This window comes from Strongylocentrotus purpuratus, unplaced genomic scaffold (genome assembly GCF_000002235.5).
Source record: "Strongylocentrotus purpuratus isolate Spur 01 unplaced genomic scaffold, Spur_5.0 spur5_contig_827, whole genome shotgun sequence".
Lineage (NCBI taxonomy): Eukaryota > Metazoa > Echinodermata > Echinoidea > Camarodonta > Strongylocentrotidae > Strongylocentrotus > Strongylocentrotus purpuratus.
The window spans coordinates 862,146-883,114 of record NW_022145532.1 but is presented as its reverse complement, the minus strand read 5'-3'; the positions used below and the strand labels follow the sequence as shown (position 1 = coordinate 883,114).

At 36.6% G+C, this 20,969-nt stretch overlaps 1 protein-coding gene across 4 annotated transcripts; it reads left to right on the top strand.

Annotated features, from left to right (window-relative positions):
- Nucleotides 1-241: 241 nt before the first annotated feature.
- LOC581492 lies at nucleotides 242-18,936 on the top strand. Of its 4 annotated transcripts, none has more exons than XM_011677096.2 (14): nucleotides 242-287; nucleotides 1,799-2,002; nucleotides 2,683-2,776; nucleotides 3,095-3,852; nucleotides 4,226-4,411; nucleotides 5,187-5,300; nucleotides 5,987-6,112; nucleotides 6,326-6,495; nucleotides 6,817-6,859; nucleotides 7,131-7,321; nucleotides 7,685-7,912; nucleotides 8,190-9,699; nucleotides 10,267-10,334; nucleotides 17,723-18,936. In XM_011677096.2, the coding sequence occupies exons 2-14, from the start codon at nucleotides 1,925-1,927 to the stop codon at nucleotides 17,817-17,819; spliced, it is 3,663 nt and encodes a 1,220-aa protein (XP_011675398.1). In that variant the 5' UTR covers nucleotides 242-287; nucleotides 1,799-1,924; the 3' UTR covers nucleotides 17,820-18,936. The 4 variants fall into 4 exon arrangements, with proteins under 4 accessions (XP_011675398.1, XP_786578.3, XP_011675399.1 ...); XM_781485.5 differs by having other exon boundaries at nucleotides 2,680-2,776; nucleotides 17,723-18,935; XM_011677097.2 differs by lacking the exon at nucleotides 242-287 and adding an exon at nucleotides 306-608.
- Nucleotides 18,937-20,969: the final 2,033 nt, after the last annotated feature.

Genomic DNA, 20,969 nt, shown 5'->3' with positions numbered 1-20,969 from the left:
GTAGCTACCAGCTGTATACGCGTGATTTGCTTAAGAAGACTTGTTTAAGATTTGTTTAAGAAGAAAGATTAATGTTATTTCATGAATATTAGAAAACAATGAAGCGAGTCATATCAGTCTAGTTGAACATTATTTCAATGCGTCGATTGCCATTTTGAGGTTGAACAACATTTTATAAACAGGCAGAATGATCAATAATGCTCTGCTGCCCTCTTCGTCCATGTCCAGGATATGTTTACAATTATTTTTGCGATCCAAAAACGGAATCGTCAGCCACCAAAACTCTGGTAAGCTTAGCTGAGCTTAAAAACTTGAAACTTGAAACATTAAGCAGCATTACAGTATTACGTAATGTTGAAAGAGTTGTATGTTTTGTTTATAGTATAATTACTAGCTGTTTTATACACCATTGCTACTTTGTTAGTGACTCGTCGCGCGAGTCTTTTGACTTTTGACTCGAGTTCCGCTGGCCTCGGCTCTGGCCCTGTTGTTCAGGGAAGTTCGCTCGGCCAGCACTGGTATACTAGTGCTAGCCATACCACTACCAATACCAGTGCCAGAGCCACCCACTTGCCGCTGTCCTCCAGCGGCCGCAACCGCGAGCCAAGGTAAACTTCGATCGCACCTTTTTGAATAGACACTATAGTACTCTGTGGGCGGGGGACCAGTAGCTCCATGTTTGATTTCCATTTTTGATGGCTAAACTTTTAGAATCAGAAACTAATTGTCTGGTCCTCTGCCTGCACATAGAAATTTAGAATTATTTTAATAGCATAGATCTAGGGTAACGGTTTATCTAGGCAATGCCAGAGTTAGTGTAAGGTTTTGAATTAGAATAGAGATGGAAAGATTTGAAGTTAAGACACAAGGATGGTGGAGTACTTGTCATGATTGTGCAGAAAGAACACCACCAGGCACCAAACAGTAAAATGCAATCTTTTCTTCCACATACATGTAGTCATAGAGACCTGGTCAGGGATCTGTAGTACTGATATAACTTGGACTTATTTTTTGCTAAACCGGTAAAATTCTCACAATATAAAAAGGGGAAAATGGAAAACTGTTGTAGATGTGAAGTTTTGATTGGATAATATTGAATTGAAGGGATGATCTTGTGCTTGTTAAGATATAATTCTTTCTTAATCATTCAAGGATCACCAGGGTAACTTTTTTTAATTAAATATATCTTGTGAGCACCATGGATGATGTAGTGACGGAGCGGAATATAATCTTACTGGGCCTAAATAACTACGCAATATGCTTAATTACAATACTAAGGGTCAATCCTACCATAGGCTGTAGAAGTAACTGCTTGAAGTAAGTCTCAAGAAGCACCGATGAGTGGAGCTCCACGAAGCTACGTTGAGATCCGAGACTCAGAGGAACACAGCAAACGGCATGTCGCGCGGTTGCAGTTCCAGTCCAAATCTAACCTACCCAGTATGGGATATGGCCAGGAAAACTACCGCGGGTGTCGCCAAATGCGGGACTTGCGCGCATATACCTGCCAGAGCCGTATTGGCTCAGGCTGAATCACTACAATGATATTTCTCCTTAATCATTCATGTTACAACATATTTGTGATGATTGATTAGATCAGTTTGACTTGTGATCTGAAATCATCTGACAATATTTCACAATTTTATACTTCTACTTCTACGTTGGAACTTGACAGGATCCATCGGTCAGGATATAACGTCAAGGTTCAAATGTCTGGCAAGGTGCTCTTGTGCAGTGCAGTCAGTTGGTGTATTATGTACGGAGTGCAAATAAAAACAATTCATTATTATTTCTGCAGTTTTCTGAGGAGCCATCATCAGTGGGTGATAGAAGCATTAACCTCCTGGAATCCAACATGGATGAAGATCATATAACATGAATGGAAGTACTGCTACATGTAGTCATGTGATGAGCCGTTGGGGGCATGTCACTATCACACTTGACCATGGAGCATGGTGATGTAATCGACATTGATGACCTCCTCGGGGAGTCATCTCCAGAGGTTAGTTCTGATACATACATACTTGAGTGCAACTCATAGTCTTACTTGGTACTTGGTACTTGGTATTTTCACTTAGGAAATAAAAATAGCTTTTGTTTTCTTCAAAAGACTTTTATTTTGAAGATATTATATATACATGTACTTGTTCAGAAAACGTTTATTGTGAGGAAATTTATATCGATTGCATTTAGTGTATGAATTGATATCAATATTTTAACTAATATGACCTATTGTTACATTTAAATACACCATTATACTAGTAAAGCATCTCAAAATGATGGGAAGCCTTTTGAAAATTGATACATTGAAGAAAAAAATGACTGGTACATGATATACTGAGGAGGCAAGTTGGCTCAGTTGGTAAAGCATCTGCCTGTCAAACCAAAGGGTTCAAATCCCACCCAGGCGGATGACTGAAGCCTGCGTTGTGGGTTAACGTGCCCCTCCCCTTGTTTCATAGACGCAGGCTATGTTAAACACTATGTGAAAACACTGCATCTTACATCTGCAAGAATCTTCAGTGTTGAAGGAGGCAGATTATCCATAAGAAGAAGAAGAAGAATATGTCACTGATTTATAAATATTTTCATGTTCACTTTACCTACTAAATTTGAGCTTGTGTCGTTTCTAAAAATTCAAAATGATTAACCTTCATGGTTATATATTTAATTTGACAGCAGTCATCCCTTCCCTTAGAAGAGTACAACCTTGATGACTTCTTAGACACTGCTCTACATGAAGGGGACAATGGAAAGTCTGGCAAACAATATTCAGGTAAAACAGGGTGTATTAATTATGTTGAATGCAGTTGGTCTCTATATATACTTCCTGATTTAGTCCTACATGTATATATGATTTATGGAAGTTGGTTTTAAACAAGTGAGCTGTCAAAGGTCCTTAAAATTCATCTGATATATATACTCTTCATAAGAACTTAAATTGTAAAAATTTTGGTGGTTCATTTTATGCATACTTCTGAGTAAATTTTTAAAATAATTTTTACTCTTGTATAGTCACGTAAATAAATATTTTAATTTCAGCATCATTGATAAAATAGAATTGATGTATAACCTATTTTTTTTATTGAAACAGGCAAGTCCCGGCTCCATGCTCACAAAAGCAAAAGAAATCGATCTGGACAAAGTGGCACAGAGGAAGGAAAGTTACCTCAATACCAGCAGGATGATGCTACCGAGGTGTTCCTAGAGTCTCTTCTGAGTACCATCAAGCCATGTGGTGACAAGAATGACGTCACCTTAGACATCAACTCAGACGAGCTGAGGAAATTCATTGCTGAATATCAGGTACATGATGGAGAGTTGGTCACCATACAGCTGGATGGGGCAAGGCGGCCAACCGAAGACGGGGCCTCGCTCAGTTCAAGTGCTTCAGAGTCACTGGACAGTTCACTCTCCGGAGAAGGAGTGGGTGGGTCGAAGGTCAAGCAGAATAAGAAGATGATGAGAGGAATGAGGCTTCTGGTTGCCAATCTCCTCCGAAGCAAGACAACGGCCATGGCCAGCCCGACACTGGGGAGTGAAGACGAAAGACAGAAGGAGGTACGTCGGCAGAAGCTCAAGGATAAGAGCAAGCGGAGGGAAGAGAAAGTCTTGATGAATCATAGTAGTGATGGACAGTCATCTCAGAATGATGTTTCTTTAAATCACACTGCACCTGCTGGATTGAACAATCCCACCAAGATAGATACTACTGCTGCTGTGTGTAATGCAAGTGGAGTGAATCCAAGGAATAGCCAATGTACTGACAGACATGAAGCGTATGCATCCAGAACAAGTGAAGAAGTAGCCAAGGTCTTTACATTTGCAGTTGAAGAGGACAAATCGAGTTTGGTAAGAAAAACTAGGGAAATAATTGTATTTATTTGATGACTTGGTAGGAAAAAAACCTGTAAAAACTTAATGTGGAGTGGAAGTGGGTTAAAATTTGATAGCCTGAAAATACAGACATATGAAATGATTTTATTGAAAGAAATAAATTCATAGTAAAAACTGATTGTATCAATAACAATCTAAATTTTTAAAGAAAATCAGTATTAATCTTTATGAAAAATTAAAAATATAAATGCTATTGAATCTACCTCTTTAAACACGATTCCCTAAACTGTTTTATGTTGTTGCTCTTGTTTGCTAATGCAGAGGGTAAAATATATTCTATATTAAGAGGGGGACTACAATTTTATATTTTAAATACCTCTATTAATAGGAACACTATCTTAGAAGCAACCCTAGCGTCAGGGACTCACGGGATTGTCATGGTAACATGCTCCTGCATGTCCTGTGTCGTCATGGCAAACTTGAGAGCTTACAGTGGCTGGCGTCTGGACTGTGTGGACATCACGTCAGTCTGGAAAATAATAACTGCTTCACACCAACTGCCATTGCTGTCAAAGTAAGTGGTAATTGGGTTTTAATCACACAATGAGGCCTAAAAAAGAACGATGTTGAATTGCCCTTTAGGAGCCAAAACATGGGTTGGTCGGTCAGAAATTATTTTTTTTCTTTCTTTTTTTTCCCCTCTCTTTAGGCTGATATTTCTCAGTTTTGAATGCTTAAATATTTTTTTAAAAAAAATTTAAAAGCCGACTGCAGATTTCAAGATTTTGGGGTCGGTCGCAAAGGGCAATACAATATCTTTTTTTTTTTAGGCCTGATGAAAAGTATTATTTAGTCTTTACAATTATGGTTATTGATATACATTGGTGTCCTTTTTTGTTTGTTAATTGTGATTGATTTCAACCACACTGAATTTTGTAGTATCACTACAAGCTACTGAATATTTTTTTGTGCAATGTATAAAGTTATAACTTTTTATAAACAGTCCTGATATGTAGATTATTACAGATGTGTCTGAAAAATCCTGTTGTCAATTGAATTATCTTATTCTCCTGAGCTCAATACAATAAACACCAAATATTGTAGGTAGTATGTTATACAGTTATATTCAAGAAATCAGAATATTCTTGTTTTACATTATGGCAGAATACTGCTGTTTTGAGTGTTTCATTAACCTTTAGTTGTATTTCTTATAGTTTAACAGACAGAGTGTATCGAGTGGTTGTTCATTTCTATATGAGAGACCTAGATTTTGTTTGTGAATCGTGATTGATGGTAACAGTTTGGCAAGCCAGAATGTATAATTTATTGTCCCCTGTATTTTCATACAGTATGGCAGACTGGATTGTGTTGAGTGGTTGATCAATGAAACCAAGGCCAAAGATGAGCTTCATTCTCAAGATAATAGGTGGTCCTTGCTTCATATAGCATCCCGTTATGGACAGGTGAGATAGTTTGTCATGTAATCATTGTCAAGAGTAACCTTTGAATTGTCAAGGGATTTTGGAATGGGAACCTTGAGAGAAAATATGATGCAACATCTATTGAAATCTATTAGACCTTGCATATGAAAACTTGTATGGTTAAATGTATTTGGTTTGACATAATGCATTTATGCTCATCATCATCAAGTGGTACATGAAGGTCTGTTACAGACATCGGCAGTCAAGGCCCTCCATTTCTGTCTATTGTCTGCTATTCTCGGAAAGCTGATAGTGCTGATTTCATTTTGGTTGCTCATTTTTTTAGGCTTTGCATACTACATGTATGTTTTTCTTTTCTAGATGATCTTTTTTGATATATGACCAACAATTTGCATTTGCCTATTTCTCATTGTATTGATGAGTGATGGTTTACTCTTGCTTTTGTGAACACTTCTTCATTTGTTATCTATTCTGTCCATGATATATTGATAATTATTTCTCAAGGTCAGGTCTATGTAGCCTCTAATCTTCTTTCAAACTCTTTTTTTTTTATTGTTTCTTACATGAAATATTGAATATGTATTGAGAGTTACAGGATTATTTTGATTGAAATCCATGGCAGGAAAAGATATACTGTTTATGCTTGCATTATAAATACAGTTATTACATAACATGAGATTATATTATTGTACCCAATTTCGTACCAGGAATCATGCTTGCGATGGTTGCTCCAGTTTATGCAAGATACCAGCATCGATCTTGACTGTCTTGATCGTCATGGCAACTCGCCTTCCCACCTTGCTGCTCGACATGGTCACCTGACATGTCTACAGGTATGTAATCAACGCTCCATTCTTATCATGATCTAGTGACATATAAACATAATCATTCTGTAACAGCATAAAGGATGTTCTTACTGGAGAAAAGTTTGTTGACCTTGCACTGTCCCTGTTCCTGTAAAGGTAATGGCAAACCTGTTTTCATCCTTAATTAAATGTTATTGAACAATGAAAATGTTTCCCTTCTGTTTACCTACATGTACGCAGACTCTTGTGGAGTTCACCTGTGATGTTACCATGGTGAATGGTAAGAAGCAGACTCCTTGTAGCCTAGCAACCAAGTATAATCACAACACCTGTGCTCAGTTCTTGGTTGTGACCGAGACGTGTGTCTCACTGTCTGATCAAGTCACTCAACTCAGAAGAGACCTCAGAGAGTAAGTTCATTTCTGCTCTTCACTCTCACAGATTTGTTAAGGGATGAATAAATCATTATTTCTTTTCCAGAAAGGCAACACTGATATTTGACTGCTTTACTATACCAAAGAAAAGTCACACATCTGAAATGGAAAGATGAATGAATGTTAATGTTACAAAAGTGTTGAAAAGTTGTTATTTCAACTCCTTACGTTGCATTCTAATATTTTCTGCATTTCTTTTTAAACAATCCAATTTGACATACAGTGTATATAAAAAATAAATTTGTGAGACATACCTCAACCTCTATAATGAGAAATCTTTTCTTGTTTGATTTATAGGTACCACCAGGAAAAGGTAGAGCTGAAAGCAAGGCTAGATGATGTAAGTTCTTTATGTAATAAATTTCTTTGCATGGGAAAAAATATAAATACAAACAGAAACATCTTATTGAAATATACTATTTTCTTATAACATTTTTTCCAGTAAATTGAGAATACTTTCAATACTATCTTGTGGTATGCATGGACAATATCTTGTGTACAACCTACATGTAATGTGTGAAAGTTAGTCAAACCTATGGGAGTGTATGTGGCCCAGAATTGATTTCTTGCATGTACCTGAATACAAACACGAACTTGTCTATTGTCCATAGGCCATACTATGCAGCAAGGCCCTGGTGCGCATGCATCCCCGGGATACCACCCAACGGATAGAACAGATCCAACTACAGTATGTGGATCTGACTAATCTCTTGGTGAGAAGAATTGATGAAATGCATCAAAAGAAAGAGAAAGAACCGGCTCACAGGGAATCGTCATACGCAGAGAGTGGTAATGAACTAGGGTAAGTTTCTTCTCTAAATGTTTATCAGTTCAAATGCAGTGTCACAAAGCGAATTGTAAAAATACACAATATTTGATCATATAACATTTTTTGTTATTGAATATGAACATGTTTTTTGCTCAGTGACAGATAAAAAATAACCGCACCTAGCTTGGTTATTAAACTTGATATATATTCGAAATTTGTTCTTGTAGTCTCTATCATAAAACATGTTTTCTCCTTTTGGCCATAAGATTCTAAATTCTAAGACATTTTTCATTCATTGATGATACGTTTTTCCCTGATGAATCATGAATCCTGATTATACCTCTGTAGCAGCCAGACCTTTAGAAATCTCCATTGAACTTGTTGATTCTTGTACAGTGATGACGACATAGCCTTGTGTAAGCAGCGTGCCGAAGAGCTCCAGGACTCTTGCTCCTGGCTCCTGGAGGAGGAGCATGCTCGTCAAGCATCCAGTCAGGAGGGAGAGCTCTCCAGGATCCAGGACACTCTGCACAAACTCCAGCAGCCTCAAGGGTTGCCAAGCTGTGGCGGTCAAAGGTCACAGCTAGAGGATCATTACAACTCAGAGCCTCTCAAAGACATGCGGTGAGTTCTTTTCAAAGATATCTTTTCAAAACAATTACAAAGAAAGAAATTGTACGTGTTCATTGTCCAAGGTTTATGAAGTGTTAATTTGATGATTCCTTCTGATAGAAATTAGTGATTTTTGTCCATGATAGCACCATTACCCCTTACAAGATATTTGAATATTGACTGTACCCATGCTTTTGTTCTTTGTTTTGTTTTCCAAAGAGATTAAAAAGATTACAAAGAGAATGTCAGCAATGTTTTAAAATATAATACCCTTTCATTTTGTCTGCAGAAAACGGCTAAATGAAGTGAGTTTACTCCGAGCTGCAAGTCCATCTGTAATGAACGTACCGCTCTCTGAGAAGCAAGACAGTATTAGTCTGAGCAGCAGTTATACGTCCCTCAGCTCATCATCATCATCCCTCTCTGTGATGACGAATGGTCCACTGGTACCTTCAAGGCACACACTTCAGAAACAAGTATCATGGGAAGATCAACGACATCATATGGGTGCATCAAGTGATGTGAATGGAGGGACGAGCCATAGTGAAACTGGAAGCTCAGCCTCAAGCGTAAGAAGTATAGAGCAAGAAGATCTGGCGTCCAGAGTGAAAAGACACTTGAACGATTTAATCTCAGGGAAAAGTAATAGTCAAACGGATGCCAAAACTTGTCAGTCTTCCCCAAATAATCAGTATTATACAAAAGATGAAAGAGAATATCGAACACCAACCAACCCTTCACCGACGGATGGTGTGCCAGCAGCCAGGTTAAATGGATCTAATACTGTGCCATCCACCAGAATCAGTACACAACAGTCATCACACATGAAACAGAATCAAGTAAAGCAGTCTCTTGATGCTCTCATGAAGAGTACTCTACCAGACTTAATCAACTCTGGGGATGCTAAGACAGGTCAGGTTTCCCCGCAGAGTGATAGCAAGCTATCGACCTCAAGCGAAGATCTCTCCCATTCTTGGCATGGTGGTTCAGGTGACCAGAGTAGAAATGGTAGACCACTCCTCTCTAGATTAAGAACATCTCATTCTACCGACTCTGCAGTGCAAAGTACAAATAACATGAAGCATCAAAGGCATAGCAGTGAGAATAGCCCACTGAATATGAAACTATCGTCATCCATCAAGAGCCAAGATGATGAGGTTCTTCATAGGCCTTTATCGAGCAGTAGAAGCACCGTCTTGTCTATGCCAGTCTTCATGCGGAAGCTACGACCAACAGGACATGTTCCAGGAGGAGAGGTATCCGTTCACGTTGATCTGATAAACCATCATGATGACATGGAAGGAGAGGTTGATTCTTTCCTACCTAGACTCAACTCAGACTCCAGTCTCAGTAGCACCACGTCATCTGATGTAGTCTGGTCTGATGTTGATCACCAGGACGGTCCAGATGTAGGCCCTATGTACAAACGCAGGGCTGGGATACTCAATCGAACTCGCAGAACCGGAGAGGGTTACCGCAAATCGCGTAACCGTCACATCAAATTTGCTTTGGATGAAGACAACTGCCCCTCAAGCCCTAGCTCGGATGCATCCTACCATCGTAGAGATCTCTCTCCAATCTATGAGTCTGAATCCCATCGGCAGCAGCGTGAGCAGAATGCAGCTGAATTCCACAGTCCTGTGAACAATGCCTCTCCTTGTGAATATAATCCTCCTATGCTTGGTCATCGTGAGTACAGAGTTAACTTCTACAGCAGTGATGATGATGATTATGAGACAGAGTCACCTCTGCCTCAAGACAGTCGGCCCATTTCAGGATCTAACTTATCACATGCTCAGGTAAATATTGATGGGCTTCATTTATTGAAAGTATTCCAGAAGTGTCTCTTCATATAATTAGTTTCTCTATCTCCGTTTTCAATTTTCTCCTCTCTCTCTCTCTCTCTCTTTCTTTTTTTCTTTCTCTCTCCTTCTCTCTCTCTCTCTCTTTATATATCTCTCTATTTATATATATATATTTCTCTCTCTATCTCTTTCTCACTCTCTGTAATCTGTTCACTGCATTTTAATCTTAGATTCTATTCATAATTGATTGTTTGATCGATTGTCATTAATGTTACTGGAGTGCTAAGAATAAAGGCATTTGCTTTTATATTGATATTAAAAAACTTGTAGCTAAAACTCTTTTCTGATGGACTAGTTAGATTAGAATGAATGATTTATTCAAGGGCACTAGTCTTGTGATTTTGTCTCATATCTAATTCCTTGTTTTTAAGACAAGCTCTCTATCCAAGAGTCGTAAAATATCAAATAACATTATTCAGTAAAACAAGAAAGAAATAGGAAAAAAGAAGCGCAGCAGCGACTTTAGTATTGAAATCTTGCAATCATTTTGTTTTGTAATAGGATCGTCCAGTTGATGAGATTCTACAAGATTCTGTCCTTGATGGTCAGGAAGAAACTGACAAGTTTTGGTAAGAAGCAAATATTATTTCCTTATTTTAACATTTTGTTTTTGTTGTAAGTATAGTTATTTTGTTTAAGTTCTAGTTGAAAATACAAATTGAATAGTATATTTTCAGGATAGTTTCAGATTGTTATAACAATTGAAATATCTTTATTTAGGTGTTTGAAATGTTCACGCATTCATCTAAAAAGAAACCCCATTTCAAAGCCCAAAATCAGCGTGTAGGGTATCACTAAACCCTCTATACTGTACATACATGTAGTCTGAGCTGTCTGTTGATACAGCTAGGCCCTTCCTGGCTAGAGCTCTTTACAGTCAAACATATGAACACTGCTATATTCTATGTGACACAAGTTCTAACACATTATGGTACTTACACAGTATGGCCTGATGGATTTTCTCTGATGGTCTGTTAAAATATATTGAAATCTTTTTTGTTGAGTGTGGTTGTAATTGTAACATGTCCATATTAAACAAAGAACGTCATGATCTTGGGATCTGATGACCTAGATTTCTGCTTTATGTATATAGCAGAACCTTGACTTCCTGTGAAATTGCTGCCATAATTACTTCAATAATTATTGACAATATCTTTTGTTCATATATGCTACATGGTAGTTTTCAAAGTGCATTCACCTGCATACATGTATGTTTACGTATTTTTGAAAAAATTGAAAGGTCACTTTGGAAGGTCTTTACAATAATTTGAAGTAATTAAACTTCATGGGAAATGTGTTGCTGGTAAAGTACCAGTGGAATATAATGTTGGTATCCTGTTTGATAATTTGCCTACCTGTTTTGGGCTTGACAATGTGCATGCTCTAGTCTTTTGGAAGATGATTACTTACATGTTTGGAGTACAGTTTTGACTGATGTGATAAGAGTAATATAGTGAATATGATTATATTTGATTGCCTAAATTGAATAAGATTAAACTTAGTTAGATATACGTATAGGTTGAAAGTATACTTTCAGATTTTGATTAGTTAAGGATGGGACTTGCAAAATATGTATTTCATGAGAGGAAGAGAGAGAGAAAGAGAGATTTTGATGTCTTTAAGAATTTGTACTCTAAATTTTGAAAATGTACTTAAGTATGAATAGGGTTCTCATGTTAATTATGTATCAACAACTTTGGGGGATACTCTACTTTTCTTTTTATTCTAAGGCAGATTAATCTAGACTATTCAAGTACTTTCTCAGCAAAATGATTAAAAATATAAATTGTAAAACAGTGTTTCTTTGACGGTTTAAAAAAACAAAAAACAAGAAATGCTGTTCATTTTACAAGCTACACGTAGGTTGTTGTTGTTTTGTGATTGGATGTTCATTTATTGAGAATATTTACGCTTTTAATTTGTTATTAATTTGCATGATAAAATTGTGGTTCATGCCATTTCACACTTTTTAAAATTATTTTCATGAAGACATTTAGAAATATATATAACTTTTAAAAATATTTTGGGGAAATATAAAATAGAATAAAGTGAGATCTTAGATCCATGGTCCATAGCATTTCAGATCACCAGGGGTGGACAAGTTATTGTATTGCTACACTTGTACATATAGACTACAATCCCTCCGAGACTTATTCAGTCTTCCGGAGGTTGTACACGATTCTTTTTATTGGTGTGGTCAGGGAGGTTTAGATTCGCTTAAGATACCCCTTATACCGTTCATTGATTCTGCTATTGTTGAGAGCTTAACTCTGAAGCAGCAATTAAAGATTTAAGTCCTCACCTACATTCTTAGAAGGTGGATAGTACATTAGGTAGCCTTGTAGCTCCCTTTTATTGATTTTGTTATCTTGCTTGTAAGCTATAAAGTGTAAGCGCAGCTATTTCACGAAAGCTTTTTTCTGACTAAAGAACATTTTTTGTCTAATGTTCTGCTCTTAGAAGGCCTTGTATGTTATAATAAGGCTGAAGAAGAGTGTTAAAGTGTAATGAGAAATAGATTAACAGGCCATGCCATTGAGTCATTGAGAGACATTATGACAAGCATAGTAATTATGTTTTTCTTGTTTGGTACCTATTTCAAACAAAATCAATATTGCGCTATATTTGCCTGGAGCCTTGTTACAAACAATATAAAGGAATTTCTTCCATTTTCTTGAAGACGGTTTATCTTAGTAAAGCTACATGGAGTGCAAATTCCTTTTTCTAATAACTGTCTATCTTCTGTTTTTGAGAGTGTTCACAGGTTGCTTCAAGCATTAATCAATCACGTTGTCTATCTAAAATTGATTGTCACTAACCTCCATTTTTTCTAAAAAAAAAGTTGAACATTCCATTTCCATTTGAACTTTTGAAGAAGGACAAATTTACAGAATGTAAGAAAAGTAACATTGACATGGATGTATTTTCATATGAAAAGCAACTAACAATTTTTTTGGATTTTTTTGTTGCTATAATTCATGCGTACATGTTATGTATTTGATTACATGGTTGAATAATTGTAAGAGGACTTTGATCTTTGATGTGGACAGCTTACACAAAGGAACAGGATTATATTTGAAAATTAAATTGTTTGCTTTGTAATGACAAGAATGTCAAGAATGCTAAACTTTCACGGTCAATACCAACAGCGTACAAAAACATTTTGATTGCACTAAACAGTACATTTTACATGTACATGTACATGTATGTTGTTTGTATAAAACAGTGATTTCAATGTCACAATGAAAAAACTTTGCAAAGTATAGACGTGGGTTTATATAAATTAAATGATTGAAAAAACAAAGGCGTAGTAAAGGATGCCAATCAAACAATGAATTATACATGTAGCAGCATTTTGAGCCAGGTTTCATACAGATTTTCATGCATTTGTTTCACGTTTATGGAAGAAAAAAAAAGTATTTTTCACAGCCTATAATTTACTTTGAACTTTAAAAGGTAAATCTTGTATACTGGTAACCACTGGTAAGGACAGAAAGGAAATTCTCACAGAATCAAAATGAAAATTATTGTGAACGTTCAAAAATACATAAAAAAGTTACATATATGAATAGATTATATCATATATAAGCCAAACGATTTTGGAAGAAATGACCTCAGGAGCAACGTAAGATTAACAAATTCAGCTAGTCATCTTCACCCATTTCCATTTCCATGTACATGTATGTGCTTTCTGTTGAATTTAATTTCCAGTAAGTTTTGTGAATATATTGCTGGTCTAAAAACCCACCAATTGCCATATACTTTCTCTTGAAATGTAATTATATTATAACAAATAATCATAATTTGAAGCCAGTACTGTATGATTCAAACACATGAGAACAATTACAAAATTTTTAAGAGGAATCTTTAACATCGTATCCCAAACAACATGTTTATTCCCCAAATCTTTGGAATTTGTTTTTTGAAGACCCAGAGGCAAATAATTGATTTCCCAAACTCAAGAGGATGACACAATAGGTGTCAAGAAATTTGTGCAAAAACACTTCTGAAGTCTTCCTGTTTGTGGTTGAAACTCCTACCCAAGAATTACATCGCACTGTCTCATTTAAAATAACTGTAGGCCTGCTTTACAATTCAGTGGAATCATTTGCTTAGGGTTTTGTTTATTCAGCCTCCCATTACTACTCTATCAATTCTAGAATAAAAGGGGGTATACTGAGGGTGTATACTGAGGGTGTATTCAAGCTACCCACTGCCATTGTGAGGCTAGCATTCCATTGTTATTGAGTAGCCTAATCTGCTTTGATTGTTATTGAGGCTTGATGAATAGACTTCTTTTCTTTTTATTGAGTTTTCTATTCCTAGAGAGAAATAACTGTCAAATGTGAATACAATGACTGTGTACATAAGGGATGTAGAGGGAGGCAGAGGTGATCATTTACTCGCTAATTGCTTGGGGTCACAGAGTGCATATAATGCACGCTTGTCCATGTACATGGCATAACATGCATATCCAATGTAGAAATCTCTTTTCTTTCTGTAATTGTTCACATCAAGCTACCTTGAAGACAGTTGACATACAAATGTAGTTACATGTATTTCTTTCATTTTTTAAAGGAAACACTGTTTAGTTGTTAAATATAAACAATCCCAACTCACTTTCTACACATGAACTGTACCCTTGTTTCAATTTTACAGGCCTGATATACTTTAAAACTTGTAATAAGATAAATTATGTTTGACTTTTGACAATATACCGATATGTAACAATTCTTTTATTTTGTTATATATATATACATATTTTTTTTTTTTTTTAATTTTTAATTTTTTTTTTTTTTTTTTTTTTGGGGGGGGGGGTTCAATTTATAAGAAATCAGAAAAAAGCAGTTTCAAATTGATTACGGTAAGACTTCAAATTTATAGGATCCAAGTGTGCTTTGGGCAAATTGATTTTTGCTTTATCCTACGTTGTATTAATTGCATATACAGTGTATATAATTTTTGTTCCATCCTGGAAAAAAAGACTGTAACCCATCTCACCTACATGTAGAGATATTTTCCATGATATGTGGAATAGATTTGCAAATGTTTCAGAAAAAAAAAAGTAATTTGCAAATGAGATGTCATAGGATTTAGAAATGGTGAAAAAGAAGGAAAGCCCTTTTAGACTGTGAAACCTTACCAAAGTTCTTCTAAGTAGATAACTTAAATCCCTACACTTTAATCTATAGTTGCGGAAGAAGGCCCTTCAGATCAGATATTAATCTAAAGTAGTTTTACCTGAAAATCTTGGCAAGACGGTCAACTACCTCTACATGAGGTCCAAATCCCATGTGAAGGGCTTCTCTTTAAAGGTAAAGACCAGTATTGGAAACGCCCCACTTTCAAAAAATGAAATGGAAGCTCTCATTACCAATCATGTGAAAGAATATGTTTTGACTAATACATGATGATAAAAAATTTGCCGGGAAACCGCCTACTAATTCATATATTTGGTAAATCTGTTTCTCTCATGGTCTGTGAGAGATATAGGGTAGTCCCATATACATCTTTCTGTGTATAGTGCTTGTAACTTTACGAAGATTGGGCCAAATTTCTTATCATTTTGATGATTCCAGAACCTTGCAGATGCTAGATGCTAGATGATCAACCTTTTCTGATCGATTCCACAACGTTTCTTTCACAATGCAATCGCATGACCATAACTGGTCTTTACCTTTAAGAAATGGTCCACATTCATACACGGAGCAGCAAGTAGGCAAGGTGTGCATGTACATGTAGATGAATCACTTGAATGTGCAGTTTGATTTTCATGCAATTGTGTTTGATGAATTCATTATCTAACATGAAAAACATGAAATCAACTGAAAAATAGATTGTAGAAGCTGCAATTACAATGAAATTTAGTTTACATGAATCCCTCAAATCCAGGGTACCATTCATTTCTGACATCGTGGCGTGATAATGATTTTGCACATTCAATCTAAAAGTTTTGAACAGGACATTGCAGACATGTCTCCCAGTCTCATTGACTTACTTTCAATTCTTACAACAATTAATTAGTTTATTCCAAACACTTATTGACAACCTATTTGAAACTGAAAGGATCTTTTGTGTTTGATTGGCTACATGTAAATTGTTATGATGTTAGCCTTCTGAAGTTATAACAAATGTTTATACAAGGTATCAGACTTCATAAGTGCTGCCATTAACTAACACTTCTCAATTGCATCTAATCGAAACGACATACAATATACATGTAGGGGAGACCATAGAATTGTCTAAGAATTTAAAGTCAGTGATGACAATTTTCATTCAATTTCCCCATTTTATGATCTGTCATCTCTCTATCAAATGTTATTTCATGCTTCTTAGAAATGTTGTAGTCAAGTTGTTTGAGCGCTTGCCTGGTTGTGGGTTCGATCCCTGATATGGCACTAATGTCCTTTGGGAAGGCATTAATCTACATGTACATATGACAGTCCGGGCCATACCCAGGAGAGAAATGGGACCTGTTACATGTACATATAGGATGACAAAATCCCTTGAGTTAGTAATTGCCATGTGCCATCAAGGTGACCATATGATAGGAATACACCCCAGATAGTGGAGATGGTGCACATTTTGTGTCTGATAACTGGGTTAATAATATTTGAGTATCCCATAGATTTAGTGATCTCATATTCCAAACATTCCTAACTTTTATATTATTGCTATTTCAAACTTTTGCCATCCTGTTCCTCTTAGTTTTGTGCGAATGAACTTATTACAAGCTCGGATTGCCCTTTAAATCATCTTATAGCCACACACCTACTACGGTCTCAGATGTCCCACATCTTCAGAAGAGTGTAGTCAGTTTTGGAATTGAATTCCTGCTTGTCTTTATTCTATCTCTAAAGAGGATTTTACAGATTAGACAACTGTTCTGAATACCAGTGTTATTTTTTCAATGATTCTGTTTCAGTAGAGATCTGGGCCTGTACATTTTAAGACTGATTTACTTATTTAATCCTTTCTACATTTTGTATTATAATCTGATTCTATCAGATAGCTGCTAAAAGGATAATACAAATAAAAATCTCTTCTCTATACTAATTATTCGCCCCTGTTCCATGCCTCACACCTAAGCTGCTTTTCCTTTTTTTTTACAATGCATGGATTGAAGCCCTGTGAGATTTTTCCTTATCCATGATTATCCTTTTGACCTTTTCTTTCTCTAAATTTTCTGGCTTAGATTGGAGATGAGTCATGAAGAATGATGACTAATGGACATGCGATGTTACATAATAAAAATAATCCAACAGACAAGATCATTTTCTAGTAATAGATGCATCTGTTCATGAGAGTAATTTCTTCTGTATTGAACTAGAGTCTTGATCTATAATAATAATAATAATGATAGTTGGTTCTTGTACAGCGCTCATGTCTGTCATACTTGACACTCCTGGTGCTCCATATTATTACCCTGGCTTTAGGATGGCTGCCATTACGGCGCTTTAGCATTTCAAGGAATTAATTCCTGCCAGGTACCCATTTACATGTACATCACCTGGGGTTGAGTGTGGCAAAAGTAGATCAATGTCTTACCAAAGGACATTAGTGCCGTGGCAGGACTCGAACCGTGGACCTTGTGATCGAAAGTCCGGTGACATATCCACTCGACCACAACACCTTGATCTATAGCCCTGTTAAAGATATTTGTGTGCTCAAATTTCCATTCGATGTCAAAATCATTCCGCAATTTTTAAAATCCCCTCTCGACACTGATTCATAGTCAGAGTTAAATTAGTAAAATTCCATTTCTGGCACTTACTTATCAATGTCTGCGTACAAGTGCAAATTAAAGAGCTCTTCAAGTATGTGATTCCACTCCATGATTATTGAAGTAGATTTCCAAGCACCCTATCATTCCATGTTCAAGCATTGCGTTTCTGATTACGTGTATATTGAAAAACCCCTTAACCTTAGATTCTCCTCATTTTGATCTATTCTGCAGGTATGAGAGTTCTGAAGAGGATGATGAAAGTGCAAACGGGCAAAGCTTGAGTGCTTCAATTGGAGGTACAGCGGAGAGACACATCTGCTATCTCTGAAGACATCAACGATCAGGACAGAAAGCACCACTCAATGCACCTTGCTTCCTGGAGGGTTGTAACAGGAAGGGCTTAGGTGCATTCCATAGAAGTACAGCAGAGAGTCGCATTGTACTTGATCTGAAGATATCTTTCATCGTGTCAGGGGAGACCGCTGTACACACGTCTCGCTGTCTTCAAACGGTACAGTAGGCACAGCTTGAGGTAGTCAAACAGAAGTACATCACTCAGACACATCAGACATCTCTGAAGACATCATTCACCAAGTGTGAAACTGTTACTGGAGTCTACCGTGCAGTAGAGAGATACACACCTACTACTTCCTGATGGCCTCCTTCATCGGGTCAGAACTTCTGAAATCATGTTGCCCCCCTCAGGAATGAAACTGGCAGAGGTGGAGTGCATCCCTCGGAGGTGCAGTGGAAAGACACATTTAATGTCTCTCAATATGCAGAACCCAGGTCCAAACATAAGCATTAATCTCCCCAACCATATTTTCTCTTATTCCTTGAATCTTAGATACCATCTGTTTGGAGCCAGTAGGACGTTAAGTATATGTATGTTTTAAGTATATAACACCCTTCTGGCTCCAAACAGACGATACATCATTTACAGGTGATAACAGTAACCGTGACTGCCTGCTTCTGGTATTTACAGTAAACATGGATGCCACACTGAGACAAGGTTACTTGACAGGCCATCTCCTGAATGACATGAATCCACAGAGTGTCTTCAGCCATCTCCCTTTACCTTGAAGAAAGATTTGACGTGGGTTGAGAAGACCTGTAGCATGTAATGTAGCTACCATCAGTAAGGAATGACTGTGTTACAGGGTTTCATGTGAAGGTGTACTGTAAATGTATAGGTATGTCATTTTGGAAAGGAGCGTATATCTATGTTGAAAGTTTGTTCGTATTTCAACCTCATTTGGCTCCATACTCTGGAGAGGAAACCTCATTTGTTTACCAAATTCCATTAGGTAAGAAACAGGTAGAGCAAATTAAACCAATTATACAGGTACAAGGAGTAGGAAACTGAAAATCAAACTAGGTATTAATTTCTAAGTTTTGTTCCTACAATTTCAAATTATACTATAGCTATAAGGGTAATCTTATGTTCAAGTTTAGTTGGTTGTTTTTGCTTGTGAGTAAGTAAGCAACCAGGGGACCTCTCAGATGGATTTGAAAATGAGGATTAAATCCTTACAAAAAGGCACTACCACCTTGACTCGGTTTCAAACCCGGGAACTCCCAGTTACGAGACCACTGCTTTACTACTGAGCCATCATGCCTTCAAGTACTGTGGGGGGGGGGGGGGGGGACATTGGCATAGAATTTAAAAAGAAACTGTATGAAATCTTCACAATATGCAAGCCTACATATAAATGAAATCTACCAATGTAAGATTTTGGTGGAGAACAAGACTGAGCAGAAAAATAGAATGAAATTTAGTTAGTTGTCCTGACCCCAATAACATGTACATGCCATTGGTCCATCTCAAAATGCATTTCTATCACCCGAATTCAAGATTAGCTCAAGACAGATTCAAAGAGATTTTATCATTGCCATAAAGCCTCAAACAATGTCTTCAGATTATTTAAAACGGACATTGTATTGTGCAATTGATATTTCTGATTTGATATCATTGTCTTCCGTATTTGATTGTGCCTCATGTGGACCAAATTCATGAAATACCCATTACACATGGCTTGAAGAGGGATGTCCACCAATGAAAGAAATTCTGTTAATTAAAATAAATAAAATAAAATACATACTACATGCCAGTTGTTCAAAAATCAAATGTTTTATAAGTTTGAACTAACACGAAAGCCAACTGTATGATTTTCTAAAAGATGCAAACAGTTTTCCATTTGTTTTGTACTGAGAATTATAAAAGAATACCGTTCTTGTTCTTGTTGGAAAAATGTCTGTCAACAAAAAATACCCAGTGAAATATGGGAAAATTGAAATTGAAGAAAGTTTTAGTATAAACCAAATTGTGAAGCTGATGGCAATGGAAATGAGAAAGGTGCCTGTTTGTGTTTGATAACTTTAAATCTGTATCACTTTCTTTTTATCCTTTATCAGATTCTCCTCCTACATTCAGAAATCTCTTGCTAATATTTTCTGCATTTTGAAGCAAACTTGATGTTAGGATGGACTTGCACCTTTAAGATTCAATTCACAATGTAAACTGATACTTTCCAAGATATCTTCCATTAACAATCCTGAAAAGGCATATATTAATTTATTGTTTGGGAGGAAGGATGGTATTGATAGACAAACAATATGATAACCATTAAACTCATTTCATGAAGTATCCCAGGGACCTATACTTGATATTGAATACTTAGGCATACTGGTAGACACTAAACAGAAACCAAATACTCTCATCTTTCTAAGGAGATAGGAAACATTGCCACTCAAAACTATACAAAAGAGAAAGGAAAGAAAGAAAAAAATATCTGTGGTTTTGGTTCAGTTGTGCATTGAGTTTATCCAATATGAAGTGCTTAAAAAAGGTAGATTCAAAAGTTTACAGCAAAAATATTGACTTGTAGTATGTAAAAGAGGCAAGCAAACACTTATGAATTTGAAAAACCAGTGCAAGACGGAATACTCCACAATGTGCTATATTTAAAGGTAATATGAGTGGAAGCATTGTAATAGGCTAAAAGCACATGAAGCAGTAAGCCAGGAATTCAGTGATAGCACTGATTGTTAAGTGTGTATAGTTACATTGTCAGGGTTATACGTACATACACACAGTCAATGTCATACAGATGCATCTGTTTAGGTTAGAACACTGCATATTAATAATAATAATAATATTTAATTTTTATATAGCGCCAAATACAAATGTCTCTAAGCGCTTTACAAATATACTATTACCCCGGTCATTGGATTCAGTGCTTGCCCGCACACACCATGTGCACAATCTGCACTCCCTGGGGAGCATTCCAGCCGGGCGTTACATGACGCTCACAAGCTGTTTGACCAACAATGACGGCCGCATCCTACCGGGTACCCATTTGACACCTGGGTGGAGAGTAGCAAGTGCAGGTTAATATCTTGCCAAAGGATATTAGTGCCGTGTCGGGATTCGAACCCTCGCTCGACCTTCGCATCTCCAGTCAAGCGCCTTAAACCA

Bases quoted from the DNA above. Each gene is read 5' to 3' on its own strand.
- LOC581492 (XM_781485.5), top strand. From the start codon at position 1,925: ATGTCACTATCACACTTGACCATGGAGCATGGTGATGTAATCGACATT. The intron at 6,860-7,130 runs GTAAGTTCTTTA...TATTGTCCATAG, and splicing joins TGAAAGCAAGGCTAGATGAT to GCCATACTATGCAGCAAGGC. The intron at 7,913-8,189 runs GTGAGTTCTTTT...TTTTGTCTGCAG, and splicing joins GAGCCTCTCAAAGACATGCG to AAAACGGCTAAATGAAGTGA.